The sequence below is a fragment of the Hemiscyllium ocellatum genome, chromosome 13 (genome assembly GCF_020745735.1).
Source record: "Hemiscyllium ocellatum isolate sHemOce1 chromosome 13, sHemOce1.pat.X.cur, whole genome shotgun sequence".
Lineage (NCBI taxonomy): Eukaryota > Metazoa > Chordata > Chondrichthyes > Orectolobiformes > Hemiscylliidae > Hemiscyllium > Hemiscyllium ocellatum.
Window position 1 is genome coordinate 21147418 of NC_083413.1, and position 13190 is coordinate 21160607.

The window sequence follows — 13190 nt, forward strand, 5'->3', positions numbered from 1 at the left end:
GTTGGAACTGTTGTTGCAGACTGTAACATGCAACTAAAATAAGCAGAGTCCTTGGGTCCACAATGCACAGCACCATTGTGGTTAACAAAGCACTCTGAGCTGTCTAATACTTGGCATAAGCTGTGCCTCAGTAATTAACACGCTTGCCCAGGAGTCAGGAGGTTATGGGTTCAAGTCCCATTACCGAGACTGCCCAGTACTGAGGGAGCTCTGGACTGCTGTGTTACAGATTAGATGCTAAATTGAATGCCAATATGCTCTCAGAGGTCAATGTGAAGATCCCACAGGCAATACTTTAAGAAGTGTAACATGGCAATATTTCTCCCTGTTGTGCTGAGCAAATAACAATCAGCACTAAACTGAGATTACCTGGTCACTGTCATATTGTTGTTTGTTGGATTTTACTGTGTGTAACTTTGCTGCCAGGTTTTCCACATTACAACAGTGGATATAGTTCCAAAGTATGTCATTGGTTGTAAAGGTGATGAAAGGCAATATATACACCTAAGTCCTTTTAGGATGAGGTTACAGGTGCAATTAGTGGAAATTCACCTCAAATATTAAAAACAGAACTGAACTCATTCATGTACAAATGATGTGTAGGGGAGTAATGGTATTAGCCTTTCATCTTCCACCCATGGACTCATTCAAAAAATGGCCCAGGGGGTCTGGTTCAAATTGTATATTCCCATCCTTGTTTTCAATTTCCTCTATGGCGTTGACTCTATCGCTGCAACTCCCTGCAGCCCTACAGGCCTACGCACAGGAGTCCAATTCTGGCCTTTTAGGCACCTCCTTTTTTAAGCATTTCATAATTAGTGGCTGTGCTTTTAGCCCCTTGAGCCCCAAGCCTTCCTAAACTTCTCCACCTCCTTCTATTCCATCAAGATTCCACTAAAACCAATTTATTTGAACAACTCTGCCACCACCTATTCTTTACCCTTCCCATGGAGCACCTTGAGCTTCTTAAAAAAATGTTGCTAAAGATGCTTTACAACTGCAAGCTGCTGCTGTTGTCAGCTGCAACAAAACTGAATAGGATAGGCTCAACAGATCTGCTAATCTTTGTTCTGTCAATCATTTTAGTATTTCATAACAGGGAGAAAATAATAGAATGGAATCACAGAATGGTTAAAACACAGAAGCAGCTAATTTGGCCCAATGATTGATTGATTAATTTATTGTTGCCACACCTGCCAAGATAGAGTGAAGTGTGTCATTTTGTGTGCTTTATAGGCGAATCATATCATACAAAGTGCATCAGGGTAGCAGAACAGACTGCGGAATACAGAGTTACAGCCGCCGAGAAGATGCAGAGAGAGAGAGAGAGAGACACACTAGACTTAATAGAGGTCCACTGTTCTTGAATCTGTTCATACAGGGGTTCAAACTTTTATGTCTTCTGCCCAATGGAAGAAGGTGGAAGAGAGCATATCTGGGGTGGGAGAGGTCTTTACCAGAAACCTGTAAATTCTCTCTCTTCAAATCTCAAATTTTTCCGAAGGCATGATTGAATCTTTATCCATCATGCTCTCAGACAGTGCACTCCAGACCTTAACTATTCACTGTGTACAAAATCGTTATCTTGTGTCACCTTTGGGTCTTTAGATAGTCATTTTACTTTGGAGAACTCTGGTTCTCAACCATTTCACAAGAACACTTGCGCTCTATCTACTCTGTCCAAAATCCTCATGATTTCAACCGTACAAACAAATATGCTCTCAAATGTCTTCTCCAAGGAAAACAACTCCAAACTGTGCAGTACATATAACTAAAGATTCACATTTGTTCCTCATAAATCTTTTCTGCATTCTCTCAAAAGCCTTGACATCTTCTACAATGCGATGGCCAGAAGTGGACGTAATACTCTAGTTGAGATTGAATCTGCTTCTTTCTATTGGACTTTGTTGAAACCTGTTCCTGTCTCAAAACTGCTACTACCAATTTTAAACTGTATTAATATCATAGAATCATAGATACCCTTACTGTGTGAAAAGAAGCCAATCGACGCAGCGAGTCCATCGCAATCCTCCCGAAGAGCATCCTACCCAAATCCAGACCCGCTCTCCTCTAATCCCATAACCCACTTAGTCTACACATCCCTGCACACTACAGACAATTTATCATGGCCAATTCAGCCAACCTACACAGTGGGAGGAAACCGGTGCACCCAGACAAATCCCAGTCAAGTCCATCCTCCGGCTCTACTCCTGGTAGAGTATATGGACAATGTGACATATACACAACAGGGGGTGGTTTAAATTTGCAGGAAGAGAGAATTTCTGGTTGATAAAGGAACATAAACTGTTTCTTCTTCTGCACATGCTGCCTGATTCATTCAGTGTTTTAGCAGTTCACTTTGAATTTCAGATTTCCACTTTTGCATCATTTTGTTGATGTTGGGGGAGACAGTTGTGATGTCACTGGACTAGCAATCCAGAGATTCCTGAAGAAGGGCTCATGCCCGAAATGTCGATTCTCCTGCTCCTTGGATGCTGCTGCACTTTTCCAGCAACACATTTTTCAGCTAGCAATCCAGAGGCCAGGTTAAATCTCTGAAGATGTATGTTCAAATCCCAGCACAGCAGCTGGTGGAGTTTAAATTTAATGAGTAAAATATGGAATATAAAGCTAGTGCTTGTGAGGGTGACACGATACTGGCAACAATTTCTGTAACAGCCCATCTGATTGACTAATGACCCTTAGGAAAGGAAAACTGCCGTCCTTAACATGTCTGACCGACATGTGACTTCAGAACTACAATAAGATATGGATGACTCTTAACTGCCCTCTGAAATGGCCCAACAAGCCATTCAGTCAAGGCCATTCAGGAATGTGCAACAAATGCTGACATTGCCAGTGATACCCACATTCTATGACAGAATACAGTTTTAAAAACGTTAAAAAGATTAAAACTTTTATCACAAATTCTGTGTTGGTTTCGAAGTCAATGATTGATATACCAAATTAAATCTGATTTGTTGACAGAAACTAGAAACCAATCTACAGTATCTCTGCTTCCTGATCCGAAATGGAGCAAACCTGCACAGAGAACAGGATGGGTTCCATCCTGTCACTAACCAGATGTTAAAATCAATTATAGAGAAATGCAGACCTGAAACCAGAGGAAAGGAGCAATTACAAAACTAAACAAACCTCAAATAGGAAAGCGAGTGCTTCCTGTGTACAATAGGATTTTATCGCTCAGGGCAAGGACAGGTCTGCACCATGACAATTGGGTTTTGACTCTCTTGTGCCAGTCATGAGACTATTGTCAAATGTTTATTAGAATCACAAAATATTTCAACAAACAAACAAGTCTATGCTGGCATTAATCTCACCACTGCAGTCTTTACAGTCTAATACCTCACCCAGTCATTCTGTTAACATTCTGCCCAGTCTTATCCCTGTTTCTTGCTTGCTTTCCAAGTCCTTCAATATTTTATTCAGGCAAATCTCTCTGCTCCGCTCACTTCTCAGAAGCTGATATCCAATCTTCACTCCACCATACCACCAACCCCAAAACTTCCTTACTAATTCCCCATAATTTATTAATATCCTTCCCAGTTTAATATCCCTCCCTGCTCACTTTCCATACCTTTCTTATGACCTTTAATATACCACCGGGAATTTCCCTCACCCTTCCATTCCCCACAATTTTCTACTGTCTTATTCTACTCACTATACATAACTTTCAATAGTTCAGATCAGAGTGGTGCTGGAAAAGCACAGCAGGTCAGGCAGCATCTGAGGAACAGGAAAATCGACATTTCGGGCAAAAGCCCTTCATCAGGACTTTTAATGCCCTGCTCTATCTACTCACACTCTCCTGCTTGTGCGCCATAAAATCAACATTCCATTCAATATAATCAAACACTCCCACTTCAGAACTTGAGAATATGATACAACGTGTCAGCCTAATGCACTCAGCTCATCAGCTATGTTGCCCAGGAGTATTAAACGCAGTGTATTGGAGTTGCAGGTAGACTGGGTGGTGAAGAAAGCATTTGGTATGCTTGCCTTCATTAGTCAGTGCATTGAGTGTAGAGATTGGGAGGTCATATTGCAGCTGTACAAGACATTGGTTAGGCCACTTTTAGAATACCACTTGGCATTCTGGTCTCCCTGTTATAGGAAAGATATTGTCAAACTTGGAAGAGTTCAGAAAAAGAGTTGCAAGGATGCTGCCAGAATTGGAGGGTTTAAGCTATATGGAGAGGCTGAATAGTATGGGGCTAGTTTCCTTGCATCATTGGAGGCTGAGGGGCGACCTTACAGAGGCTTATAAAATCATGAGGGGCATGGATAGGGTGAAAACCAAGATCTTTTTCCCAGTGTAGGGGAGTCCAAAACTAAACAGCATAGGCTTAAGGTGAGAGGGAAGGATTTAAAAGGGACGTGAAGGTAAACTTTTTCAGGGGGTGGTGCAAGTATGGAGCAAGCTGCCAGAGGAAGTAGTGGAGGCAGATACAAGTACAACATTTAAAAGCCTTCTGGTTGGGTACATGAATAGGAAGGGTTTGGAGGCATATGGGCCAAATGCTGACAAATGGGACTCATTCAGTTTAGAATATCTGGTCAGCATGGACAAGTTGGACCAAGAAGTTTGTTTCCATGCAATATATCTCTATAACTTTATGACTATGACTCTATGACAACAAACATGGATCACAGAGGCATTACTCTCATGTTCAAATCTATAATTCACAGTTCACTCTGATTGAAAATGAGCCTCCTGATGGACCAGCCTCTCTCCCTGTTCTTGGAACGGCAACATAATCACCACGACACCATTATGCTCAACACAAAAAACACTGACTGACCTCTTGGAGGATATATAACAACCACCAAGTCAGTCACTAATCACTAACTTAACATTAGTGTGAAGTGACCAATAGTTCAAAGAAACTCAAAGAATCATTTTACAGCCAAAGTTATAATACTTTATCATTGCTAACTGATACAATCATTGATAACACCTCAGAGAGTAAAGGATCCCTAACCAATTCAAAAAGATTGGCATCTCTATAACGCTGCCCACATAAAATCATAGTCACAGAGATGTACAGCACAGAAACAGACTCTTTGCTCCAACTCATCCAGGCCGACCAGATATCCCAACCCAATCTAGTCTCACCTGCCAGCACCCACCCCTTATCCCTCCAAACCCTTTCTATTCATATACCCATCCCGATGCCTTTGAAATGTTGTAACTGTACCAGCCTCCATTACTTCCTCTGGCAGCTCATTCCATACACGCACAACCCCTGCCTGAAAGGTTCCTTGTAAATTTTTCCCTTCTCACCCTAAACCTATTCTCTCTAGCTCTGCCCCCTCCCCTTGTATAGCTTGCATGATTCTGGAGTGTTAGTGACATGAACAAGGCCAGCATTTATTGCCATTTTTAAAAAAATCTTTCAAGGAACATAAGCATCATTGACAGGATCAGCAGTTGTCGAACATCCCTAATTGGTTTTGAAATGAGATCTATTAAGCCATTTCTGAAGGCAGTGAAAGTGGATTACCTGTCTAGCTGAACTCAACTACACCTCTTTCTTGAATTGTTGCAATCCTCATTTCTCACTAACAGCACTTATCAAAGATTTGTTCCTTTTTTTCATGGGATGTGGGTACTGCAGGCTGGGCCAGCATTTATTTGAATTTCTAATTGGTTGGAGAGCATTTAAGAACCAACTACACAGCTGGATGTGGAATCACAGTTCAGACCGGGAAAGGATGGCAGATTTCAATCCCTAAAGGATATGAGTGAACCAGAAGGGTTCGTTAGGCTTGCTTTTTTAATTCTAAACTTTTTAGCGAATTCAAATTTTACCATTTGTCACGGTCGGGTTCAAGCCCCTCCACTCGAGAATAACTAACTACTTTGAATCTGGATGTAGATACAGGTCAAAGTGATTTCTCTTTGCTCAAGAATGTCACTGAGCATTTTTTTTTCATTAATAACAATCCAACAGTTTTCACATCATCTTAGCCCTGCCACCAGCTCACAAATTAAAATCAGATTTACAAAATTGAATTCCACAATTTGCCATGCTGGGATACGAACTCTTGACCTTTAGCTGCAGAACATACCAATACATGCTGCAACTAAGGCAGTGTTGACACCAGCTAGTTCCTAAAGCTCACAGAGGTTCTGGGTCTGAGTAAAAGGAAGAATGCACATTTCTAAAGCAGCTTTCATGACTTCAGACTGCCCCAAAGCATTTTGAAGGCACCTGCCAAAGCACTAGCACAGCTATAATATAGGAGGGCAGTGCAGGTAATATACCCACTGTTCATCAGTGCCTCTTTGAGTTGCGACCAACTTGATCAATCACACCGCGTGACCATGTTAAAAATGCAGGAGGCAGCCTGCCCCAGGCCTAAGCTGCAGCCTCCAGTCCTCCACATACACACAGGACCGCACATTAAAACGGCAGGGTTTTTGATTCAGCGCCAGAGACCAGTAGATTCCAGAAGCTGCCTGTCATACGTCTCCGGTCAGCTCCGCACCACAAATTTTCCAGACGGCAATTCCCATCGGAACTCCCCACTTGCTGCTCAATCGGCCAAAACCATTCCTGCTACACACGCCCTATGGATAACATTCATTTAATTAAAGGACATTTCTTTAAAAAGTTTTTTTTGAGAGTTATGTTTATCCCAAAATTGTGGAAGGTGCTAAATCAATATTTATTTTCTCACCAAGGACAAATATGTCAGTACTTAGAACTGAAGCAGTTTCATATGGCAGGCAGCATGCACTCCACAGGGTTAGATACAAACTGAAGCTCCCTCGGCTCTTTTGAACTGTAAGCAAAACTTTCTCTACACTGTCCATACCAAACACTCCCAGCACCGGGACAGCATGAGGTTAGTTACAGAGAAAAGCTCTCTCCACCCTGAACACATATGAGAAAATGGTGTTGCTCTCTATCTGAGGAGTCACAAATGACTCTGAACATTGTGAAATCATCAGCAAAACATTCCTACTTCTGACCTTAAAGTGCAGGGAAGGTCATTAATAAAGCTGCTCAAGATGGTTACATTTAGAACACTGAGCAAGGAAACTCCTGCACCAATGTCATGATGCCAAGATGAACAGTCCGCCAACAACTATAATAATCCACCCTTATAATAGTTATGACTTTAACCAGTGAAGACATTTTCCTGATTTCTATTGATTTCAATTTGGCTGGAGTCCCTTGAACCTACACTCCATCAAATGCTACTATACTGCCAAAGGCATTAATTTTTCTCTTCCCGCTTGAGTTTAGATATTTGACCAGTCTGTTTCTGTGCTGTACATCTCTGTGACTATGATTTTATGTGGGCAGCATTATAGAGATGCCAATCTTTTTGAATTGGTTAGGGATCCTTTACTCTCTGAGGTGTTATCAATGATTGTATCAGTTAGCAATGATATTTGACTTGAGTTTAGATATTTGACTGTCATAAGATCAAGAGTTGTCTGCCCCTGGAAGAATCCAGAATATAAAACCAGCTAGAAGTACCCAGAAATAGTTAAGTCTGGAGGCATTAATGAGGATTTTAGCAACTGATCAATTGAGGCTTCAGCGATATTATAGAGTTGGATACAGGCAGTTGTAACGTTGGCACTGGTATGAAGATGTAGACAGCCTGATAATTTTGAGAGAGTGGAGGATTCAAGAGAGTTGGTGGCAAAGGTACAGCTGAGTGGCTTCAACACAGTTGTGGATCCTGGCATTCTGTTTTCTGATGATGTCACTGAGGGGTAACAGATGGATGACAAATAGGGGCCAAGGAGGATGCAAGGGACATTCTAAACGCAATGGTGCAGGAACAGGACAGGATGCCATGCCTGTGACTACAGATTGAAAGAAATGGAACCAGGTGAGTGCAGTTCCACCCAGCTGGATGAGGATGGTGCAGTCAATTGTTGCAAAGCCTGCCGACCAGTCTTCAAGAGCATGAAGAAAGAATTTATTTTTGTCATAGTCACAAAGGATGTCAATTGTGACTGATAAAATACAGAATAACATTCCCTCCACACCATCCCAATAATCACTCCCAGTGCAGGTACAGCATGGGGTTAGGTACATAGTAAAGCTTCCTCTACATTGTTCCATAAAACAAATAGGCTCCCTTACAGAGAACTCAGTTCCCACTGAGGGGCTGGAGACTGATCATCTGAGTGAGTGACCAATGTGCTACCAAGCAGATCCCAGTGCCACCACATTGTTATACAGATGACATGTTAGCTCACTTGAATTTAAGCGAACATACGAGCTGAGTCTTTGATATTTTGTTAATAATACTGCAAAATAATATTTCTGCTTTTCCTATCAGATTCAGTTTTGGTTTCAAATCCCACATCAGGATGTGGGCACACAACTTGTAGATAACCGTTTGTTAGCTCTGTATTCAGTTATTTACTTTCCTCCTGGTAATACTTCTCAACTTACAGCCATGGAAAATTAGAGCTAATCCACACTCTGCTGCCCCTTCTGTCACTCACACCAAATTCTCTTCCCCTGTCAGCTCAATGCTTTTTGACTGACATTGATTTAAAATTTTCATCCCTCTGTTCAAATCTTCACAAGGTCTTGCCCCATCTTATCCATTATATCCACTACTCACAATGCTCCAAGATGTGCATTTCTCCTATTGTCATCCAGCACACATCCCCAATTTTAATCATTCAAATTACTGGCCACATCATCAGCTGTTTAGAAAGCAAACTCGTACAACTCCTAACCGACACCACTCTTCCCCACGCCCTCCTCTAGACACACCATAAGAGCTCATCTCTAACAAAGCCTTTGGTCACCTGTTCCAATATCCTGAGAATGAGGTCAGTGCCAAATACTATCAGATGATGTTCCTGTGAAGTACATTGAAATGTTTTATATTCAATTAAGCATGCTAAATAAATCCAAGTTGTTGAGGATATATTCTCTCAAATCATTCCCTCTGCACAGGCTAGTATTATGCCATGATGACACATCAATAACAAATACTGTGACAAACCTGCCCCCACTAGTACTGCACCCTCAAGAAATACCTATCCCCACTCGTACTGTACCCCAGTGTTGTACAACACTGACCTGTTTCCACATGAATTTACCCTAGTGTTATATAGTAACAGACCTGTCTGCCCAGCACTGTACCAGAGTTATACAGTGACAGGAGAAAATGAAGACTGCAGATGCTGGAGATTCCTGAAGAAGTGCTCATGCCTGAAATGTCAATTCTCCTGCTCCTTCGATGCTTCCTGAACTGCTGCTCTTTTCCAGCAACACATTTTTCAGCTCTGATCTCCAGCATCTGCAGTCCTCACTTTCTCCCATCAGTACAGTACCTCAGTGTTATACAGTAACAGATTTGTACCCACCACCATACACCAGAGTTACAGTGACAGACTTGTTCCAACAGTACTGTACCCATGTTATAGTGACAGACCTATACTCACCACTGTACCCCAGTGTTATTTAATGACAGACCTGTCCCACCAGTATTGGACCCACCGTTATAACAGACCTGTCCCACCAGTACTGTATCCCAGTGCCATACAGTGACAGACCTGTCCCCACCAATACTGTACCCATGTCATACAGTGACATACTTGTCCCCACCAGGGCTATACAATGACAGACCACCAAAGTACTTCTGCATTATACAGAGTTAGATTTGTCCCCACCAGCATCCCAGTGTTCCTCGATGACAGAAATAGACTTGTGTCTATCAGTACTGCATAACGTGTTACATTCATTCAACGCTGAGTTTGACAGACAAATGAAGCAAATGTTATGGGGTGCTGAAAGGAAACTAGAATTGAAACCACAACCAGGTCAGCCACGATCTTATTGAATGCTGAAGTAGGTTCAAAGGAGCCAATCCTGTTCCTAAATGCTATGTACCTATGGGTTGGTTGAGCATCCACAGTACAAGCGAACAATGTAACATTTTTTTACTCACTCACTGGGATACAAATGGGGATTGGAAGTGAAATTTCAAGCACTGACAGAAATATTGGAAATACAGTTGAAACTACCGAGATGTGCCAAGGCCATAAAACCTCGATTCATTGTGAAATTGGAGCGTGCAGCAGTTGAATAGTGTCTGCATAACGGCCAGGGACAGGTTAATGGCTGCCCCCCATGTGACACACATGACCAGAGACGCCTGATGGACAACGAAACTGTCTTATTTATTTCTTCTGTCCGCCTAAAGGGGCTTTATCTTTCTACATTTGAAAGTGCAATCCAAGTTGTTTTACTTTTAGGTGGTTACTCTCGCAGCCTGGCTTCATCATCCCTACCTCCTTACTACCCTCTGACAGTTCCCAAATTTTCCGGCGCAATCCCAAGTTCCATTCCTCCACCAAGAGTGTCTGTACTTTCAGCTGCCTGGGACCCGAGCATTTTAATTCTTTCCCTGCTCTCTGCGCCTCCCTTTCTTTAAGATGCTCCTAACCAGCTCGCACCTTCCCCACCCCTCAACAAATAAAAATCTCTGGCTGGGTGGATATCAAAATCTGTTTGCTAACACTCACGCCAAGTGCCTTTGGATGTTTTGCAGTGTTAAAGGGGCTATACAAATGCACCGTTGTTGCATTTTCTCAATCCGAATGCCTCAATAAAGCTGCGGTTTCCACCTTACTGTGGAGTGACAATGTCAAATTTCAACACCTACTCAATGCCTGGAGCTGTCACAGACACATCTCCTCCTCCTCCAGGCCTCAGCTGCTGGAGCAGCTTTTCTCCAAATTCCCTAATCCCTAGAAACGCCACCTCTCCCCGGGAAGCCAAGCTTAGGCCGTGGGGGATTTTCTGTCCCATTAAAAATATATTAAACTTTCAACAACAACAAAAAGCTCAAAACAAAGAGGTTCCGCCATTTTCCCGGCCTGATTTTGGGGGAGTCGGGGTTGGCGAGAAGCCCGGGGGCCGGAATTTCACCCCCTGCCTAGCCGGACTCCGGCCCCTGGCGGATTTTCAGGGGAGGAAGAGGAGAGGGGTTCTGGTTCCCGGTGCAGATTGAACACGGAAGGGCAAGGCCACGGGAAATGCCCCAACAGCCCAGGTGGGAGCATCTTTCCCCCGGGTTAAATTCAGGGCAGAAAGGGGGGTGGGGGTAGGGGAAGAGAGGCCTCGGAGGGGCGATTCTCCTCCTGCGTAAACGAAGCCTGTTCCCAGTCATTGGCTACAAACGTAATCCCGGGGCCTTCAGAGATCATCCCCCATCCCAGACTCCAAGAATAAACCCAGCCCCGGGTCACCGAGCAGCCAAAGGGCCAAATTCCAACCCTCGGAAACAAGTACCGAAGCCCTGTCCCGGGGAGCTGCAGCTAACACCGATGCTTCCCCCACCCACGTCAGTCCCCTTTGGACAATGTTCTCTCTCCTTCATCCCCAGCCTCACCCGAAGTCCTGGTCCATGGATTTGAAGAAGAATTTGTAGTTGGGTTTGTTGAGAACATGTTTGAAGTCGGCCAGAGTGACCCTGTCCGCTGGCAGAGGCAGTTTCACCAGGTACGGGGTCTCCTGCTCATCGATGTGGTAAATGATCTTGGTCTCCCCCATGACCGGCTCCAGGAGGCCGGCGGAGCCCTGGCTCCGACCCTCGCGGTTGTCCGACAGGCCCACACTCTGAGCCAGCCGCCCGATTCCTGTGCTACAGCAGCCGGCTGGATAGCTCCTTTCTGCCGCCAGCAACTTTGTATCCTTCCCGCTGACTGTATCCCCTTTCACCCGGCTGATACTTTGTATCCTTCCCGCTGATTGTTCCCTCTTCCCCGGTTGATACTTTGTATCCTTCCCGCTGATTGTTCCCGCTCCCCCCCGGTTGATACTTTGTATCCTTCCCGCTGATTGTTCCCTCTCCCCCGGCTGATACTTTGTATCTTCTGCCCCCCTCTCTCTCTGATTCCAGCCGCCCCGGTCTTCCCTCCCGGCCCCGATCCCACACAGGCCGGTCGGAGCACGGGAGGCTGAGCTGAGCTTCGATCCGATCCGCCCAGCACTGACAGCGGCCACACAAACCCCAATCAGACGGGGAGGGGAGCGGCCGCCCCGTCACAGCGCCAGTGCCATCAATCCCCGGCACAGCCCAGCCCAGCCATGGCCGGCAGGCTGACAGCTGGCAAACAACCCCTCACCCCACCACCACAACCCACTTTCACTCAGACCGCTGGTGTGCCATGGGAGGAGGGTGATAGTGAACTCAGTTGGGGGTAAGTCAGGGCACAATGCCACCCCCCTTGGGGCAAATGATTTATTAGGCAGCTGTTCTGAAATTGGCATTGTGCAGCAATAGAACTTGGCATGCTCAGAGTGGAAATGCAGAAGATGTCACAGCGCACATTAGACACAGGCAGAGCCCAGTATACAGTTAAATTACTAAATGCTCAGGTACTACTCTAGAACTGGACAATATTCAGACTTGAGCTGATAAGTGGCAAGTAGCATTCACATCACACAAATGCCAGCCAATGAACATCTCAACAGGAAAGAATATCACCATCTCCCTTTGAGATTGTACAACATGACCATCACTGAATGTCCCATGATCAATATTCGAGAGAAAGTTCACCATTGACCAGAAACTCAACTGCACCTGCAAAGTAAATACTGTGGCTACAAGCAGGTCAGAGGCTAGGAATTCTATGGCAATTAACTCATCTGCTGAGTCCTCAGCCTATCCACCCTTCAAGGCATGTGCCAGAAATGTGAAGGAATAGTGCCCACCATAAAACTAAAAAAAAAGGAGTAGGCTGTTCAGCCCCTCAAGCTGCTCCACCATAAGCTGATCTGACAATATTCCTCATGACCACTTTCCTGCGAGTAACCATAACCTCTGATTTCCCTATCTGGATGATTTCAACTCCAACAACACTGACGAAGCTCTACATCATCCACAACACAGCAGCCTGGTCAACTGGCACCCCCACACCCACCTTCAACATTCACTGTCTTCACCGTGGATACACAACATTCACTGTCTTCACCGTGGATTCACAATGTACCATCTAGAAGAAATACTTTTGCAAACTGTCAAGCTTTTTTCGATAACCCTTTCCAAACTTGTGACTTCTGCCACCTAGAAGGACAGGGCAGCAGTTTTTATTTCACTTCATTTCACTTTGCTAGCTGAGTCAACATTATTACCTATTCCTGTTTATTTTTGAGGTGGTAGTGAGTTTCTTT

At 44.2% G+C, this 13190-nt stretch overlaps 1 protein-coding gene across 1 annotated transcript in view; it reads right to left on the reverse strand.

The window, feature by feature from the left end:
* Positions 1 to 12103, reverse strand: part of LOC132821800 (segment polarity protein dishevelled homolog DVL-3) — a 121857-nt gene extending 109754 nt beyond the window's left edge. Inside the window, exon 1 of the mRNA XM_060834604.1 lies at positions 11407 to 12103. Within this exon, the coding sequence (XP_060690587.1) occupies positions 11407 to 11567 (161 nt within the window). The 5' untranslated portion in view covers positions 11568 to 12103. The remainder of the gene's footprint in view (positions 1 to 11406) is intronic.
* Between the last annotated feature and the right edge of the window lie 1087 nt (positions 12104 to 13190).